Consider the following 17428-nt stretch of genomic DNA (forward strand, 5'->3'; position numbering starts at 1 on the left):
TGAGGTCAAGGGTCAAGATGCTTGCCCCAGGGCTGCGTGGACAGACAGATAAGCAGAGTTGGTGCTTCCAGGATGACTGTCCCCTGAGAAAGTCTGCGGGGCAGTAGCGACTGGCCTGTGTTCAGCCTGGCAGGGGTCAGCTGTGTAGTAGGAAGGTGTAGGGGCGTTAGAGCTCACACTCAGATCTTGGTTCTAAGCTTTTCACGAGCAGTACACTCAGGGACAAGGAACAGTAAAATTGCCTTCCCTGGTTTCCAGAAGTGCCTGCCCCACCTTCTGACCACACACCACAGACCACAGGCCCGGAACAACTTTCTAACTTTCTGGGCTGAACCGTTGGGTGAGCGTGCCTCCTGCACCTGCAGACCTCGCCAGGAAGACACCATCCTCCGCAGCCATGGTGCCTGGGACAGGAGGCGGCTGGGACTGCCTGGTGCTGGCCACCGCAGCAGCCCTGACCTGGTTCATGTGGCTCCCTGGTGAGCACCCCAAAGGCCATGAGACCCATGCAAGGTGACCGGGCTGCCACGCAGGCCCACATGTGCTCTTGCTGCTGAGAGGAGGCTGTGGGCTGGGGTGTGAGGCAGGCAGCCAGCGGGATCTCAGCCACCTTGGGTACCTTATCCAGGAGCCCGGGTTTCCCTGCTTTTGTTTTGTTTTGTGTATATTAGTGTTTTGCTTGTATGTCTGCCTGCAGTGCCTGGAGAGACCAGATGGTGGCATCAGATCCCCTGGGATTTATAGTTGGTTGGCACAACAGTGTAGATGCTGGGATTAGACTCTAAGTCTCAGTAAGACCAGCCAGGGGTTTTAAATAACAGGACATTTCTTCAAGACTCCTTTTTTTTTTTTTTTTTAAATCACATTTATTTCTTTTCATTTATTTATTTTGAGAGGGTATATGTCTACTGTGCTTGTCACAACCAGTGGAAAACCTGCAGGGTCGATTCTGTCCTTCTACCATATGGGTCCCTGGCACTGAACTCAGGTTGTCAAGCTTGGTAGCAAGGGCCTTTACCTACCTAGCCATCTTCTCACTGGGTCGTCCCCTATTCTCGCTCTTTCATATCTGTCCATCCATGTCCATCTGTCTGTCTGTCCGTCTGTCTGCCTGCCTGTTTGCTTCAAGATAGGGTTTCTCTGTGTAGCCCAGGCTGTACTGGAACTTACTCTGTAGACCAGGCTGGCCTTGAACTCACAGAGATCCGCCTGCCTCTGCATCCCAAGCGCTGGGATTAAAGGTGCGAGCCACCACCTGACCTGCTCTGTCTGTCTTAATGAAAGTAGGATTTCTGGTTGTCCAGGCACCTTGAAATAGCTGTACAGCTGAAGAGGGGAAAGACCTTGAGTTCCTGATCCTCCTGCCTCCACTTCCAGAGTTCTGAAATAACAGGCATGCACTGCCACACCGAGCTTACGCGGTGCGGAGGGTGTAGTGCTTTATGCACATTAGATGAGTGCTGTACCCTGTCCCTGTCTCTCTCTCTCTCACACCTCTGTCTCTCTCTCTCTCTCTCACACACACACACTTAGGCAAAGTCTCACCATGTAGCCCAGGCTGGCCTATAACTCTCCATGTAGACCAGGCTGACTTTGAACCCACAGAGATCCTCCTGCCTCAGCTTCCTTCAGCCTGCGTCTATGTTTACCCCTTCCTCTCAGCCGAGCCTACACACACACACACACACACACACACACACATGCTCCCTGCCAGGGCTGTCCTCCATTGGCCTCAATCTCTCATCCTCATCTCTCACCTCGCCCTGCCTCTCCCAGGTTGCTGCGGATCCCGCATTGTTGGAGGCCATGAGGTGGAACCACACTCCCGGCCCTACATGGCCTCCGTGAGCTTCGAGGGCCATCACCACTGCGGAGGCTTCCTGCTTCGTGCCCACTGGGTGGTGTCAGCCGCCCATTGCTTCCGTGACAGGTGACAAGCTGGGGCCACTGAGGGATCAGCCTAAGGCCATCGGGAAGCCAGGGTGTGACACAGACAAGACCAACTCCCCACCCCCACCCCAGCATTTCTGGTGATAACAATCAAATATAATAACTATGATCGTCTTCAACACAAGCAAGGCGTGCTTCTGTCTGGACTCGCATCAACTGCTGGGAGAACAGCGCGGTCCGGGAATTGCAGCTAGCCAGAAGGCTGAGTCAGGGGGACGGGAAATTGAAGCTCAGTTTTAGCTGCAGTCTGGAACCGTGTCTTGACAAATAGACAGAGGGTTGTAGGATTGTAGTTAGACAGCAGAGACCCTAACTGTGGCCTACTGGGAAGCCTGAGGGCTTTGGGTTTTTGGTTTTATTTTTTTAAGGTTTATTTATTTTGAATTCTTTTTTTAAAAGATTTATTTATTTACTTATTTTATGGATGTGAGTTCATTATCTCTGTCTTCAGACACACCGGAAGAGGGTGTCAGATCCCATTACAGGTGGTTGTGAGCCACCATGTGGTTGCTGGGAATTGAACTCAGGACCTTCGGAAGAGCAGTCAGTGCTCTTGACCACCCTTAAATTCTTTTTGTTTAAGATTTATTTATTTATTTTTATGTACATGAGTGCACTGTTACTCTCTTCATACACACAATGCCCAGAAGAGGGCTTTGGATCCCATTACAGATGTGTGGTTGCTGGGAATTGAACTCAGGACCTCTGGGAGAACAGTCAATGTTCCTAATCTCTGAACCATCTCTCCAGCCCTGCCCCACCCCTACCCCACCCCCCGAGGATTTTTAAGCTTTATACTCAGTACTACAAAATAGTATTATGAAATTAAGAATTATAACAAATAAGGTTGCATTGTTTTCAGTTTAAGTGTATTCTTATAACTCTGGAAGTTAATATCGCAAGGGCTGGAGGTCACCTGGAGATGGTGGGGTCGTATGAACGCGCGACTTCAGGGCAGTCTGATGGCTTCGCTCCCTTGTTTGCCTGCAGGGACCCCTCCACTGGCCTGGTGGTGCTTGGCGCCCACACACTGCTCACCCCGGAGCCCACACAACAGAGATTTGGCATTGCAGCTGCCATCAGCCATCCTGATTTCCAGCCTGCCACACAGGCCAACGACATCTGCCTGCTAAGGGTGAGCTGAGCTGAGGCAGGAGATTGGCAGATCAGGGCCCATTTGATTTCTGAGTTTATTCATTTAATTTACTTGTGGGGTTGGGGATGAACTTTCTTTTCTTTTTCTTTTTTCTTTTTTTCTTTTCTTTTTGAGACAGGGTCTCACTACACAGCCCTGGCTATCTTGAAAGACTATATAGACTAGGCTGGACCCGAACTGACAGAGATCTGCCTGCCTCTGCCTCCCAAGTACCACCACAACCAACCTGGACCCCTTATTTTGCATGCCAGGAAAAGGCTGGGCTTCGAGCCCATGGCTGGGGTCCCCAAATTCTGTTTGAAAATGGCTAGTAGGGGCCGGGCGGTGGTGGCGCACGCCTGTAATCCCAGCACTCTGGGAGGCAGAGGCAGGCGGATTTCTGAGTTCGAAGCCAGCCTGGTCTACAGAGTGAGTTCCAGGACAGCCAGGGCTACACAGAGAAACCCTGTCTCAAAAAACCAAATCCAAAAAAAAAGAAAGAAAGAAAGAGAAAAAGAAAAAAAATGGCTGGTAGAGCCTGGAACCCCCCACTCCTGCCATTCATCTGCCCTGAACCCCCACACTCCCACCTGTCAGAACAAAAACCAAAGCCAAGCAGCCTGGGTTCTGTTTCTCGAGGGTGTGTCTGTCTCAGAGCTGGCCTCGGGCACCTTTGCGAGCTCTCTGTGGACTGTGGGCTCGAGGGTGTGGTGGTTTTTTTAGGACAAAAAAGGGACAGAATGAGGGTTTCCACAGTTAGAGGCTGGGGGTGGGACCCCTTTATCCAGTACAAGTGAAGAAACTGAGGAGGCTGGGAAAAGGGGAAACTGAGGTGCATCGAGGTGTGCGTGGGTCTGGTCATTTTTCTTCACACCCTCCAGTTGAGTGGCAGGTGACCTGGCCCAGCTCCCAGGCAGCCACCTAGCAAAGTCACACAGCCTATGAGGCGCACAGGGGTCCTGTGATGCCTGTTTGCACTGCGGAGTTTCAGGACCTTTCAAGACAGGGTTTCTCTGTGTAGCCCTGGCTGTCCTGGAACTCACTCTGTAGACCAGGCTGGCCTCGAACTCAGAAATCCGCCTGCCTCTGCCTCCCAAGTGCTGGGATTGAAGGTGTGCGCCACCACCGCCCGGCTGCTGTTACTGATTCTTGACACTCCAGGGACACTAAGGTGCGAGGGTTAAAGAGTCGGGTGCACTGAATCCAGCCTTCTCCCTGCAGTTGAATGGCTCCGCCGTCCTGGGCCCGGCTGTGAGGCTTTTACGGCTGCCGCGGAGAGGCGCCAAGCCGCCCGCTGCGGGCACGCGGTGCCGCGTCTTGGGCTGGGGCTTCGTGTCTGACTTTGAGGAGCCTCCGCCGGGGCTGATGGAAGTCGAGGTGCGCGTCCTGGATCTGAGTGTCTGCAACAGCTCCTGGCGGGGCCAGCTGAGCCCTGCCATGCTCTGCACGCGCAGCGGGGACCGCCGGCGGCGGGGTTTCTGCTCGGTATGATTCCACACCGCCCTTGCTTGCCACATGGGAAAATCGAGGCACACAAAAGGGGTCAGAGTTGGAAGTAGACTACCTTCGGGAACTGAGTCCCATTAATGTTGGACTGGATGGCCCAGGAAAGTGAGGGGTGATTGAGAGTCCTGCAGAGTTGCTTTCATTTCTGCAGCCCTGCACAAAAATGCCCGGGAGGTGTATTCTACACATACGAGGCACGTCCAGTAGGGGGCGCAAACGGACATTTCTCCCAGGCCCTGAGCTCCTAAAAGATGACATAGCACTTTGTTTTTGTTTTGTTTTGTTTGAGACAGGGTTTCTCTGTATATCCCTGGCTGTCCTGGAACCAGGCTAGCCTCGAACTCAGAAATCCGCCTGTCTCTGCCTCACGGCGACATAGCAATTTCTACATAGCAATTATGTCAGTGAGTCCAGTCAGTGAGTTGGGGGTTTTGGCTGAATATCGAGGGACACTAAAAGAGCAGTCCAGAAGCTGAGACTTAAGGAAAACTTCGGCTTCTTGGAGAGGCGCGTCAGAAGGCTGCTGCACACACTTAGGCTGCACACAGCTCAAAAGCCACAGACCCGTCTGCTTCTAAGAGACTCCTGGTGGGGCGGGGCCTAAGACCTCAAGAACAACTCCTTAACCTCAAACTTTTTTCACTCCAGGCAGACTCTGGGGGGCCCCTGGTCTGTGGAAGACGGGCCCATGGCCTTGTGTCTTTCTCGGGCCTCTGGTGTGGTGACCCCAAGACCCCGGATGTCTACACTCAAGTGTCAGCGTTTGTGACCTGGATCTGGGATGTGGTTCGGGCAAGTTCGTCCCCTGGTTCTATGGGACACTCTGTGAGTGCTGTTTGAGTTTCAGCCCTCTACTGGGGCAGCCTGTGCCCATCGGCCCACATCTGGTAAATTCCGTGGCTTGGCCCTAAACCCTGAGAACTTGGGGCTTGGGCTACGGGTATTCATCCTAAATGAACAGCTGTACTGAAGGCTGACTAACTAGAAACATGGCTTATGGCTTGATATGTAGTCAACTCCGGGAGCCCCCTTAATCCACAGCGTCACCCTTGTAGTCACCCACTGTGCTGCCCCTCCTGAAGTCGGCACTTCTACGCTGTAGTCCCCGTTCTGGGTGGCCCCTGGGCCTTTGCACCTGCTCTATCCCTTATCTAGTCTATCCTGACTAACTCCATTAACACGAACAAGGATTAATATGTGTAGCGAGGACAAAAGTCCAAAAAGCTATAACTCCACTCCTGGCCTCCCAGCCTCAGCGTAACGATTGTCTTATTGGCCATCATTCCTCCTGGTCTGAGTTCAAGCCTTCACTCCTGAGCCTGGACAAACCGCCATCGTAGGGCCCTCAGCCCCTGGACCCCCAGGACCCCTGAGGGCATACTTCCTTTCCCTCCCACCCACTCACCTCCCTGCTTCCCAGGGATTCTTTTTTGGGGGTGGGGGGTTTCAAGACAGGGTTTCTCTGTGTAGCCCTGGCTGTCCTGGAACTCACTCTGTAGACCAGGCTGGCCTCAAACTCAGAAATCTGCCTGTCTCTGCCTCCCAAGTGCTGGAATTACAGGCTGCGCCACCACCACCTGGCCTTCCCAGGGATTCTTGAACCTGTGCCACGCGCCGAGTGTCTGCCCACGCTCCACTCCAGTCCCAGGTCCAGAGGAAGGAGGCAGGAGGAGGCTGGTCACACATGCTGGTCTCTATTGTCTTTTATTTCCTTGGTGAGGCAGAACTCCAGGGTAGGAGAGGTTGCCGTAGCTCCCCGCTAAGGACACTTCTGGGGATGTTACAAGAAAGGCACAGCTGAGACTGGAGGGCGGTAAGAAAGACCCTGTGGACTCCCTGCCCCAAACTGGAGGACTGCATGTCCCCATGGTCTTCTGTGGTCTGCCATCCTGTCTTCCGTTTTAAGGTCTTTTCTTTCTTTCTTTCTTTCTTTCTTTCTTTCTTTCTTTCTTTCTTTCTTTCTTTCTTTCTTTCTTTCTCTTTCTCTCTCTCTCTCTCTTTTTTTTTTTTAAGATAAGGTCTTATATAGCCCAGGCTGGTCTTGAACTCACAGCATGGCCAAGGAGGATGACCTGGAACTCCTGATCCCCACGCTTCTACTTCTCAAGTGCTGGGATGACAGGCCTGAACCAACATGTCTGTTTTCTGTGGTGCTGGGGCTGTGTGAACAGTAGACAAGCACTCTACCCACAGCACCACAGTCCCCCCCTCGGCTTCCTTGAAGGCACTTGTGGGTATGGGAAAGTTTCGGCGGCAGCTGTCAGGGTGAAGGCTGAGTGGTGATACAGTCCAGCCCCAAACAGCATCTGGGCTTGTGAGGCGTGGGCCTGGTTGGGAACTGGATAGTAGCTAATGTGGCTGTCCGGGGACCAGGGCAATAGGTGCTAGAGCGACTCTGGGTGATCTGGGCACAGGGAATCCTGGTGTCCACTGGCTGTCCTGGGCCTGCGAGTCAGCTACATCCCACCCTGAGTGGACCGAACAGGAATGAACCCAGTGTTTCTCTGACCCGACACTGCCTGCTCTGGTCTGAGGCCGGCCATATGGAAACACCAACTGAGGGGGATGCACAACCATGAGCTGTGCCCCGAGACAGCTTCAGCCTAGAAAGCAGGTGGGGAGATCAAACGAAGCTGCCCTCCCTGTGTCTGGGGTTCTAACTTTGATCCCAGCATCTGGTGATGGTAGATACCAACTCATAAAAAATCCTTCAGTCCTTGGGATATGTGCTCAGGATCCTAGGGGATCCCCAAGTGGTTCCAGGCCAGGTATGGGGAGTGTCCACAAATGACATAAATTAGACTCTTTCTGTAACAATAAATAAAATCGGGACGGCCTCAGACGCCAGGCCCAGTGGCTGCAGCTCACACGAAGTTCTCTTCCTCCTCTGCTGGTACTTTGGGGCCACCTACAGGTATGGAGGGGAGCGTAAGCATGGCGCACCGCCCCTCGGTGGACCGGATGCCCAGACCCACCCACGTCTCTCACCTGTGCAGACGCCTGGGTGCCGGACTCCAATGGACCGGCCAAGGAAGCAAGTGGCCTGGCGCAGGTGACAGGACGAGATGTAGGTGACGTTGTTGTTGCCACAGAGTTCTTGGCCGGGGTTGGAAGGTATCGGGCAGGGCGCAGCGCGACACACCACGCAGTGTGCGCTGCCGGTCTGATCCACGAGGCACGACTGGGGCCGCGGGCACACTACCTGAGCGCACGACTCTGAAGACCCGAGAGAGGGCGGGTCAGGTGCAGGATGGTGTCTCCTCCCTGTGAGCCCAGCTACCCTCAGACAAGGACTCCACCTGACAGCCCAACTCCTAGGACGTAAACGCACCGCCACTCTTCGAGCCCCGCCCTGGGACACTCGCCCCACCCTGCTGTAAATATCCATCTGCCAGAACTCAAGCGCGCCTCACCTGTTAAGCCCCGCCCCTGAACGCAGCCCCTTCAACTTTAAGCTCCACCCCTCATAGAGAAGTCCCGCCCCCAGGATGACAGCCTCACCCAGTTGTCAATCCCTGCTCCGTTCACCGAAGCTCCACCCATCAGGTTGCCTTCATGGCCACACCCACATTCTCCCCTTCCCCAATCCATCACAAGCCTCTGCCCGCATCTGCACAGCTACTGCCGCGCGCGTCAGCACTTGTAAGGGCACGCTGGCCCGCAGGGCTCACCCCGCGCACAGCTCTGCTCCTGGACACGCCCGAAAGCCGGGCGCTCAACCGGGGCTCGGGCTGGATCTTTGCAGCCTGCCTTCTTTGGTGCGCACCTGACCTAACCCACTGTTTTGCATAGCCCTGCCCCTCCCTCAGGCCCCGCCCCCATTGTCAGCAAGGAGTAGTGTCCTTGGAGTGCAACCAGCGTGGCCACGCCCCTTCTTTAGGCTAGGTGTGGATTTGGGCAACAATCGGACAGAGCCCACTTAGCAACTTCGCCCGACCTCTTGCAGGCCACGCCCCCCAAAGCAGCCAAGCCCCGCCTTTTCCAGGCCTTGCCCTTGAGTAGGCCCATCGCATCCCAGGTTCTGCCCCTGCATGGTCACACCTTCCCCTAGGCCCCGCCCCTCAGCCGTCCTTACCTCGGTCTTGCCATTTGCCAGGCCCCGCCCTCTCTCTAGACCCCGCCCCTAAGCCCGCCCTATCTTTTCCCAGGCTCTGCCTTTTCCAGGCCTGAGGTGCCTCCCTGTCCTCCTCTGCATAGCCCCGCCCCTCAGGCCCCGCCTGCTTCCTTGGCCCCGCCCCGCCCCGCCCCTCCACAGCCAGTGCTCTTACTTTGGCAGCGGCCGGGGTACATGACGCGCAGGTCTGGGTGTCCGCGACAGCGCGCGGCGCGCAGTTCGCATTCGTCCCGGTAGGTGGCGCCGTCAGAGCCGCAGACCTGGAAGCCCGCGGGAAGCCCCTCGCAGTTGGGCACGCACTCGCAGTGTGGACGGCCCCCCAGCATGCGGCACGACTTGCCGGGGCCACACTCCACTCCGTCGCAGGAATCTGAGGACACAGAGTACACACGAGTGGGGTTCCCACGTGTCACTGGAGTCCAGGCGCCGGGATGCACCATCACTGGGTGCACGTCCATTGCCGGTTTCCAATAGGACCTCCCCAAAGAGGCCTGGGGGAGGGGTTCACCCCGCACATCCTTATATCCCAGGTGGGGAAACTGAGGCTCGCCTAGACACAGTCTTGTGTTGGGGTTTCCACCTGGCTACGCACTCTTCATTTTGTTCTTTTGAGATGGTCTCAAGTAGCCTAGGCTGTGCAAACTTGCTTTGTAGCCAGGGCTGGCCTTGAACTCTAGATTCTCCAGGAGCTGGGGAGGCCCACTTCACAGGGTCACACCTGGGTGCCCCCGGAGGGCCTGCCCTCCATACATCTGGAACTGACCCTCTAGCCAACTTTAGGAAACCAAAGTAAGAAACGGGAGCGGACAGATTGCCATCCCCAGCCCCCAGGGCCAGAGGAGCCCTGAGGGGGGCAATTAGGCCCTCGAGCCCAGGACGGGCATTTCCTGAAATCCTTCCTCTTCCCAGAAGCTCGAGGTGGGCCCTGGAGGAGGGAAGGGCTCGGAACCCCAGCCCGGGGATCAGAGATTAATCCTGTCCCTGAGGCCAAGGCCGGTTCCTGGGTTGGCCTGCAGGTCTGCAGCCTTACCTTCCCGCCTTCCTCCTGCATAAGCGGCCGGATAGCACTGCAGCCCTGAGACCAACCCTAGACCCAGGCCACTCTTCCTCACGGGCTCCACTGAGCAAACTCCTGCCCATCACCCGGAGCCCTCGACCTCATGCCCGCTCCCTCCGAATCCTTCCCATCACGTTCTCCTGGGTGCCTGCCGCTTCAGCCGCTTCAGCCCCAAGCACTCGGGCCGGGCGGGGACACAGCCTGAGCGCCAGGAAGGATTTAAGGCTGGGGTCCTCCCCACCAGGTGAGGTAGGGCGCAGGCGAGGGGCCCCTCCCCGCCCCTCCCCCTCGGGAGCGCCCACGGCTTCACCTTTGCAGGGGAGGCAGTGGACCAGGCCCAGAAAGCCCAGCAGGCTGATCTTATTGCCTGGGTGGGTGAAGTTGGACCAGGCTCTGTTGATGTCGCCGGAAGCGCAGCAGTCCTCGCGGCTGACCTGCGTCTTCAGGACCAGGCTGCAGGTGGCCTCTCCGCCCTGCTGGAGCCAGCACACGCCACCTATTCGGAAAGGGGGTGCGGGCGGGGGTGGGGGAGGCTCCAGACCCCATCTCTACCTAAGAATTACCCCGTATGCATGCTCTTTGTGGAGCAAACTCCTCGCCAACCCCCAACACCCCAGATCTAATTGCCCCGGCCAGTTCGACGATGTCCATAGCCATCATGAACGGCCTGTACCCTGCACAGGAAGAAGAGGCAGACAGCCGCAGCTGTGGCCCGGGCTCTTCTGTGCAGGGAACCCTCTGAGCCGCACCCCGGTGCTCCACCACCAACTCCCGCCTGGCCTCCAGGCCTGAGAACTGGCACCCTGCCCAGCCCCTTCAAATGCCAGGCCCTCGGCATGTGAGGGTCTGTGGGCCTGCACTGGCTTCCCGCCTCTGCCCTCTGTCTAGACAGCGCCCAGGACAGCCGAGCCCCCGGCCTGCAGCCCCCCCTCGCCTGACCCGCCTCTTACTCACTCCAACTGGGGAACATTCCCTCTGCGTGAGCTCACTCCCCTGGGACGGCGGGGACGGGGACGCGGCCCTCGGGGAGGGGGCTCGGCTCCCTTGGAGGCCAGCAGAGCCCCCGCCGGGCTGGTAGGGGCTAGAACACCGAGCCGCCGGCGGCTTTCTTCGCCCGTAAATGAGGACAGCCGCACACCCACCCCTCCTCAGGACTCTTGCTCAAGAGACGCTGCCTAATGCCTTCCACGAACTGGGCCCCAGCACCTCGGCAAAGGCTTTGCAAAAAGGGATACTGAGGCTGGCGGTCTCCGGGCGAGATGGAGGTATACCTGAGGCGTTTCATCCAGAGTCCTAAAACCCTCTGCCTAAGTAGCACTGGCAGGGCCAGCCCCCCAGACATGTCTCCGTAGGGCCTAAGGAGCCACCTACAATGTCACTTAAAAGGTTCATGACCCTGAGCCTCAGTTTACCTATCCTGAAAACGGGGAGGAAAAAGTGCCCACAAGCGTTGGCTGCTCTGTGGACTCATGGGAAAGCACTTAAACAGTAAGAGCTCGATAAATACATGTCAGTCTTCTTTTGAGGCTGGAGGCGTGGAGCCCCGCATTCGCCCACCCAGCCAGAGCACACCCCAGACATCCCCCTGCCGCATTCCTCAGGCCACGTGGGTGGCCCGCTCGCCCGCCCCTTCCGCCCAGCCCCACTCACCGGGCACAGAATCCCCCGAGCCCATCACGGTGCACACGGATCCCATCGCCCAGACCAGGGCTCCCCAAAACAGCGGCCACAGTGCCTCGGGACGCATGGCGAGTGTCGGGCAGCAGCGGGGACTCAGCTAGTGCAGACGCCTCGGCCTATAAAAGCCCAGGGCGGGCGGGGCCGGCAGCGGGCGGGGCGGGGCGCAGCGGGACGGACGTGTCCCCGAGGCGCAGGGCCCGGGCCTGCGCGGGGGTGGCCACCGGGGGCAGGCCATGTCCCATCTGGGAACCAGACAGTTGTCTAGGAAGAACAGTCCACAATGGGGTCAGGTCACAAACTGTGGCCCGGAGGGCGAGTTCTGGGAGGTGGACACCTCCAGGTGTCCAGTGTTCCTTTGGGGCTCTCTGGGGTGCAGGTGAGAGGCCAGGTGTGGTACTGACCTTCACCCTGGCAGTACCCACGGTGGCAAAGGGTGTCCCCGTGCTCCTCCAAACTGTTAAGACTCAGACCTACCATGCTAGCCTTTGGGAGGCTGAAGCAAGAGGATTGCTGGGAGTTTGAGGCCAGCGAGGGCTTCAGAGTGAGTCAAACTAAAGTTGAGGTTGTCTGGAGCTAGCCCTGTGGTAGAGTGCTCGCCTGTAGAGTCCAGGTTCCTGAAGTCCCCCGGCATGACGGTGGACGCCTGCATTCGGGGTCTCAGGAGGGAACTGCCCGCCAAGAGTTCAAGGTCATTTTCAGCTACCGAGGGAATTCAAGGCTAGCCTGGACTACCTAAGACCCTGACTCAAAAAGGGAAAAGGAAGCCAAACCCGGAGTTTAGAGGATGACTCAGGGGCTAAGACTGACTGCTACATAGACAGGAAGACCTGAGTTCAAATCTCCAGCATCCGTGTAAAGAGCCGATGGGGGTGGAGACAGGAGGATTACTGGGGCTTGCTGGCCACCTCAGCTCCAACTTCAGTGACACTCTTTCTTGTCTCATAAAGCCAAATGTGGGAGAGGGGAGACCCGATGGCTTCTGGCCTCTGTGGATGGGTATGTGCACACAGACTGCCCCCTATACTTATGGGGGCTACAGGTTCAAGTTCAATCCGGTTTACACCGAGAGCACAGGCCAGAAAGACTCTAACGAACAGCCAGGATGGGAGCTGAAGAGACAGCTCAGTGGTGAAGAGCACTGACTGCTCTTCCGGAGGTCCTGAGTTCAAATCCCAGCAACCACGTGGTGGCTCACAGCCATCTGTAATGGGATCCGACACCCTCTTCTGGTGTGTCTGAGGACAGCGACAGTGTACTCATATAAATGAAATAAATAATTAAAAAAATACTTTAAAGAAACAGCCAGGACAGGACAGCTCCGTGGCCTGGCTTGGTGGGTGACACTGCACCCACAGCTCTTGGGAGAAAGAGGCAGGCATATCTCATCTCTGTGAGTTCGAGGCCAACCAGACTTACACGGTAAGACCGTGCTGCAAAATAACCGTCACAACATGGTTTTGCAGTAGCTGAGTGACCATCCCTGCACTCGCGCTTGGGTCTACGGGTTCCCTCATGGATTTGAGATACTGAGTCCACAAGCCACAGTGTTGGGAAATCCCAGTGACCCTACTCCTGTCCTCACAAAGCTCATGGTCTAGACAACCAAATATATAAATAGGGCCCGAGCAAGCAGGCCGGGGAGAGAAGAGAAAATATTTATAAATAAAGGCTTGGAGAGGTGGCTCAGCAGTTAAGAGTAGTGGTTCCTCTTCCAGAGGCTGTGTCAGTTCCCGGCACCATGGACCCGTCTGTAACTCCAGTCGCAGGGGATCTGCCGCCCCCTTCTGGCCTCCTCAGGCACTGCATACACATGGTGTATGCATCCATACATGTAAAGTGTGTATATTTTAATAAACACATAGACAAATTAGTTTATAACTGGAAAATATGGGTGGTGGCGCACTGGGTTTTCTGAGCCCATCCTTCCGTCCACTCCAGGTGGATGTCACCTTCAGGTGACATCTTCCCTAACTGTCCCGGCAGATCCACAGACTGCAGAAACCATCTTTTCCCTCACTATCCAGGGCCGGTGGGGGAGGACACTGACCTGGCCTTGGTCCCTGGCAGTTCCCCAAGGAAGCTCCCAGGCTGGGTCAGGGCACAGGACCCTGTGTTCTCCCCAGGGGCTTGCAGGAGGGAGTGGAGGGGTAGACAGCTCTGACCTTGGCCGAGGCCTGACCCCTCACACTGGACTGCCGTGGCCTGGGCTGGGTGAATCAAAGGGCCATTGTGTGGTTGGCATGGGTTCAAGTCCCCTCTCTGTCCTGCTCCCACGTACTGGGAACCCATGAGTTCCCCAGGGACACCCTTGGCACCAGTGGCCCCGACTCAGCCTTCCCTCTCCTCAGCCCTGCTGCGAAGCTCTGGGAGTCAGGTGCTCTGGGCCACGACCCATGATGTCTGCTCAGCTCCCTGGGTGTCCCTCTCACCCAGACTCAGGAGCACAGAGGAAGTGACAGGCCATGACCCCTGACAGCCGGAGGCTCCTAGAGCACGAAGGGACAGACAGAAGAGGTCTGCGCTGACTGACAAGAGACGTGTGTGTACGTGTCTGTCTGCGTGGAGGCCAGAGGCCAGGCCCACACCCGACTGCTTTCCACCTTCTATTTTGAAATGGGCTTTCTCGCTGCTGCTACGAGTCACTAACAGCCACACTGCTGGCCAGGAAGCTGCAGTGACCATCCTGTCTTCATTCCCAGCACTGGGGTATGGCTGCCAGGGTGCCGCCCCTCACCCACATCCCCAGCCTTCATCTTTATGATGTCAAGTCTTGTCGCTCAAGTGGGTCTGACACTCAGGATAATCCTGCTACAGCAAGGCAGAAAGAAAGGATCTGGTGCAGATCATAAGTCTGAATGTCTGTGTCTCGGGGTGGACATACGGCACTTTAAGTGGGGCAGACAGGACAATGGCCTCTAGTTATCCAGGCCCCTAGTTCAGAGCCTGGAGAATCTGTCCATTTCTGTAGCTACAAGAAACTATCAAGCTAAGGACCTTCAAAGCCTTGTGTTTGATGGCATGCACGTAACCATACCAGGCTGAGGCAGGAGGATAATATGTTTTGACTAGCCTGGGCTGTCCTGGAAGACCGTAACTCCGAAAACAAACAGGGCCGGTCAGGTGTGGTGGCACACACCTCTAATTGCTGTGAGTTCGAGGCCAACCCAGTCTATGTAGAGAGTTCTAGGTCAGCCAGAATTACATATGAGATCCTGCCCTTAAAACAAACACACAGGGTCACAGCTCTAGCTCAGGTTGGTCTGACAGGAAGCCCTGGGCTCCATCCCTGGAACCCTGCCACACACACTAGCATTCAGAAGGTAGAAGCAGGAAACTCGGGGTCTAGTGTCATCGTCCGCTGTATTTTGAGTTCAAGGGCAGGCTCGGCTGCAAGGAGGGCTGCCCTCTCGGTTTCCTTCTTAGACTGGGGCTGGCCCGTCCGTCTGTCTCTAGCTTTCCAGGCCGGAAGGCTCAGCTGCAGGTTGCTCCTGCCAATGGCCAGAAGCCAGCCAGGCAAAACACCTGCTGTGGCATCTCAAGTCCTGAACTCAGCTGCGCCTAAACTCCTTCCCAGGAAGCTGGTGTTGGTACCCGGGAAGTTTCTGCAGCATTTCCAAAGAATTGCTTTGCATTTTATTCAAATGGCGTCTTCGGGGCACAGAGAGGTAGGTTGATGCCTGGTGTGCACTCTCCAGGATGTGTGGGTGGGTGGGGGCGGGGCTCTCTTCGGGATGTTTCAGGCCCTACACTCTGGAAATGAGAACTTGAGGCCTCCCGGCTTCAAGGAAGAAGTGATACTCAGAGCCAAGCTACAGCCTAAAGACTCCACAGTGTCTCTCCCTGTAGCCAACACCCGGCCCAACACCACCCACAGCTCTCTGCAGCCATAGGGCAAAGTCTGGGTTTACCCGCTGAAGTTCTAGGCCCTTCCTGTGTGCATCCTAATAACAGGCTCTTCCCACAGCACCTCTCCTCTGCCCCATAGGGGACCCAGTCTTAAAACAAAAGCAGGTCTATTTAAAGTCATCTGCAAAAATTATCCCCTTGTGTGTCTCTGTGTGTGAATGTGTACATGTGGGTGCAGATGCCCACAGAGGCCAGAAGAGGGCGCCAGAGGTCCCAGAGCTGGGCTTGTAGGCAGCTGTGAGCCACCCGATGAGATTGCTGGGAAGTGAAATTTAGGTCCTCTGTAAAGGTGTTTGTATTGTTAACCGGTGAGCCATCTCTCCAACCAAGGGAGCCATGTTTTTTTTGTTTTTTTTTTTTTTTTGAGGGAGTCAGGCAGCCATGTCTATCAGAGAGAGCAGGCCCTGCACTCAGGGTCAGACGTGAGTCTTTATTTTCTCATCAGTTAAGGACCCCCATCTCAGCCGCCTCCACAGTCATCTCATTTGCTAGTTGCCCGGCTCTGGCCAACGGCAGGGAGGGTGTTTCCCGGGGGATAGAGTCCAGCCTGCAGTGTCAGCACAGGGCTGAAGGAAGCCACAGGCATGGCTTCTGTCTGCTGTAGTGACAAACTTGCAAACTTTGTTTTCCATTTTATTCCTTGACAGTTCTGGGGACAAATCTCAGAGTCTTGCTACACTCAGACCCAGTTTGTTTGGGTTCTCAGAGTAATTTTTACTACATTTCCTTGGGTGTGTGTGTACCTGTGTGTGTGTGTGTGTGTGTACCTGGGTGTGTGTGTACCCGGGGAGGTCGGAGAACAGTCTGCAGGAGTTAGAGCTTTCTTTTCACCAAGGGTTCTCAGCTGTCAGGGATCCCTGCTGCACTTAATCCACGGAGTCGGTTTACAGGCTCCGATGTTGTCAGTTTCTGCTTTCTAGCACTCAGACTTTGAACACGTGACGTATTTGCTCTACCCTGCCCACACCCCATCACTTAGGGGTCCTAGGCTAGAGCGGGTTTCTAAGCAGGGGCTCCGTCTTGGAGGCCACACCCTTGACTCTGACTCTGCTTTTAAAGACAGTTTCACTAAGTTGCCCAGACTGCCCTGAGCTGGGATACTTCTGGCCGGGTGGCTCCGACAGCCAGGACGACTCGTTCCTCTAATAAAGCAACTGAACGGGGGCCTCCGATGTCCCTGGAAGCCGGGTGCCTGCTTGATGCAGAGACTGTCGGGCGGAGAGCTGAGCGGCTGCGTTCACTGTGCGGAGACTGAGGCCGAGGTTTGGGACAGCTGGGTGAGGACTGGGAGCCATGCACCGGACATGGCGTCGCTCAGAGAACACAGTCCCTCTGGGAATGGGACACGCATCACACAGGGAAGGCAAGCTTAGTGAGACTGTGTCCCTCTGCGGATGAGGACTGAGGAAGGTAGAGCTGGCCTCCTGTGAGGCAGCAGGCTGGTGAGCCCTTGGTCTGAAGAAGGAAGAGATCCTTGCCCTGAGGTTCACAGGCCCAGCCTCCGCTCCCCACCATACAGCCCTGAAGCCTTCCCCAGCAGGCAGCAGCACCTGTGTCTCTGGCTGACCTGAGGCTTTGGGAGCCTCACGAGGCCTGGATCTAGGCTATTCCCGCCTCCATGGTCTGTTTTACCCTCCACAGATGTCACAAAACCACCCGGTTAACAGTAAGTGGACCCGTGCAGGCTGTGGCACCTCAGGTTGCTGGGTCCCATGTGGGGTCCCGTGTGGGGATCACTGGACCCCGCCCTGCAGAGACAGAGTGGATGTGAACCCGGGTGGCCACTGGCAAGCAGCAGGGTGCAGAGAGAGAGAGAGAGAGAGAGAGAGAGAGAGAGAGAGAGAGAGAGAGCGCGAGAGAGAGCGCGTGCGCGTACATGTACGCCTGTGTGTTACAGACTGCCCGCAGCAGGTCAGGTCTGGATGGAGACATCTCAGTAGCCTGAGGCAACTCCTTGTAAGAACAGTTGTTCCCGCAGGGCGGTGGCCGCGCACTTCTGTAATCCCAGCACTCTGGGAGGCAGAGGCAGGCGGATTTCTGGGTTCGAGGCCAACCTGGTCTACAGAGTGAGTTCCAGGAC

At 56.3% G+C, this 17428-nt stretch overlaps 2 protein-coding genes across 2 annotated transcripts; one reads left to right on the top strand and one right to left on the bottom strand.

The window, feature by feature from the left end:
• Nucleotides 1-281: 281 nt before the first annotated feature.
• Prss57 (serine protease 57) lies at nt 282-5579 on the top strand. Its single transcript, XM_052165749.1, has 5 exons — nt 282-479; nt 1777-1930; nt 2941-3085; nt 4307-4570; nt 5240-5579. The coding sequence occupies exons 1-5, from the start codon at nt 398-400 to the stop codon at nt 5429-5431; spliced, it is 837 nt and encodes a 278-aa protein (XP_052021709.1). The 5' UTR covers nt 282-397; the 3' UTR covers nt 5432-5579.
• Nucleotides 5580-6561: 982 nt separating this feature from the next.
• Fstl3 (follistatin like 3) lies at nt 6562-11561 on the bottom strand. Its single transcript, XM_052165769.1, has 5 exons — nt 11413-11561; nt 10073-10258; nt 8860-9075; nt 7580-7807; nt 6562-7499 (listed from the first exon to the last, which is right to left on the bottom strand). The coding sequence occupies exons 1-5, from the start codon at nt 11507-11509 to the stop codon at nt 7456-7458; spliced, it is 771 nt and encodes a 256-aa protein (XP_052021729.1). The 5' UTR covers nt 11510-11561; the 3' UTR covers nt 6562-7455.
• Nucleotides 11562-17428: the final 5867 nt, after the last annotated feature.

The sequence above is a fragment of the Apodemus sylvaticus genome, chromosome 20, assembly GCF_947179515.1.
Source record: "Apodemus sylvaticus chromosome 20, mApoSyl1.1, whole genome shotgun sequence".
Classification (NCBI taxonomy): Eukaryota; Metazoa; Chordata; class Mammalia; order Rodentia; family Muridae; genus Apodemus; species Apodemus sylvaticus.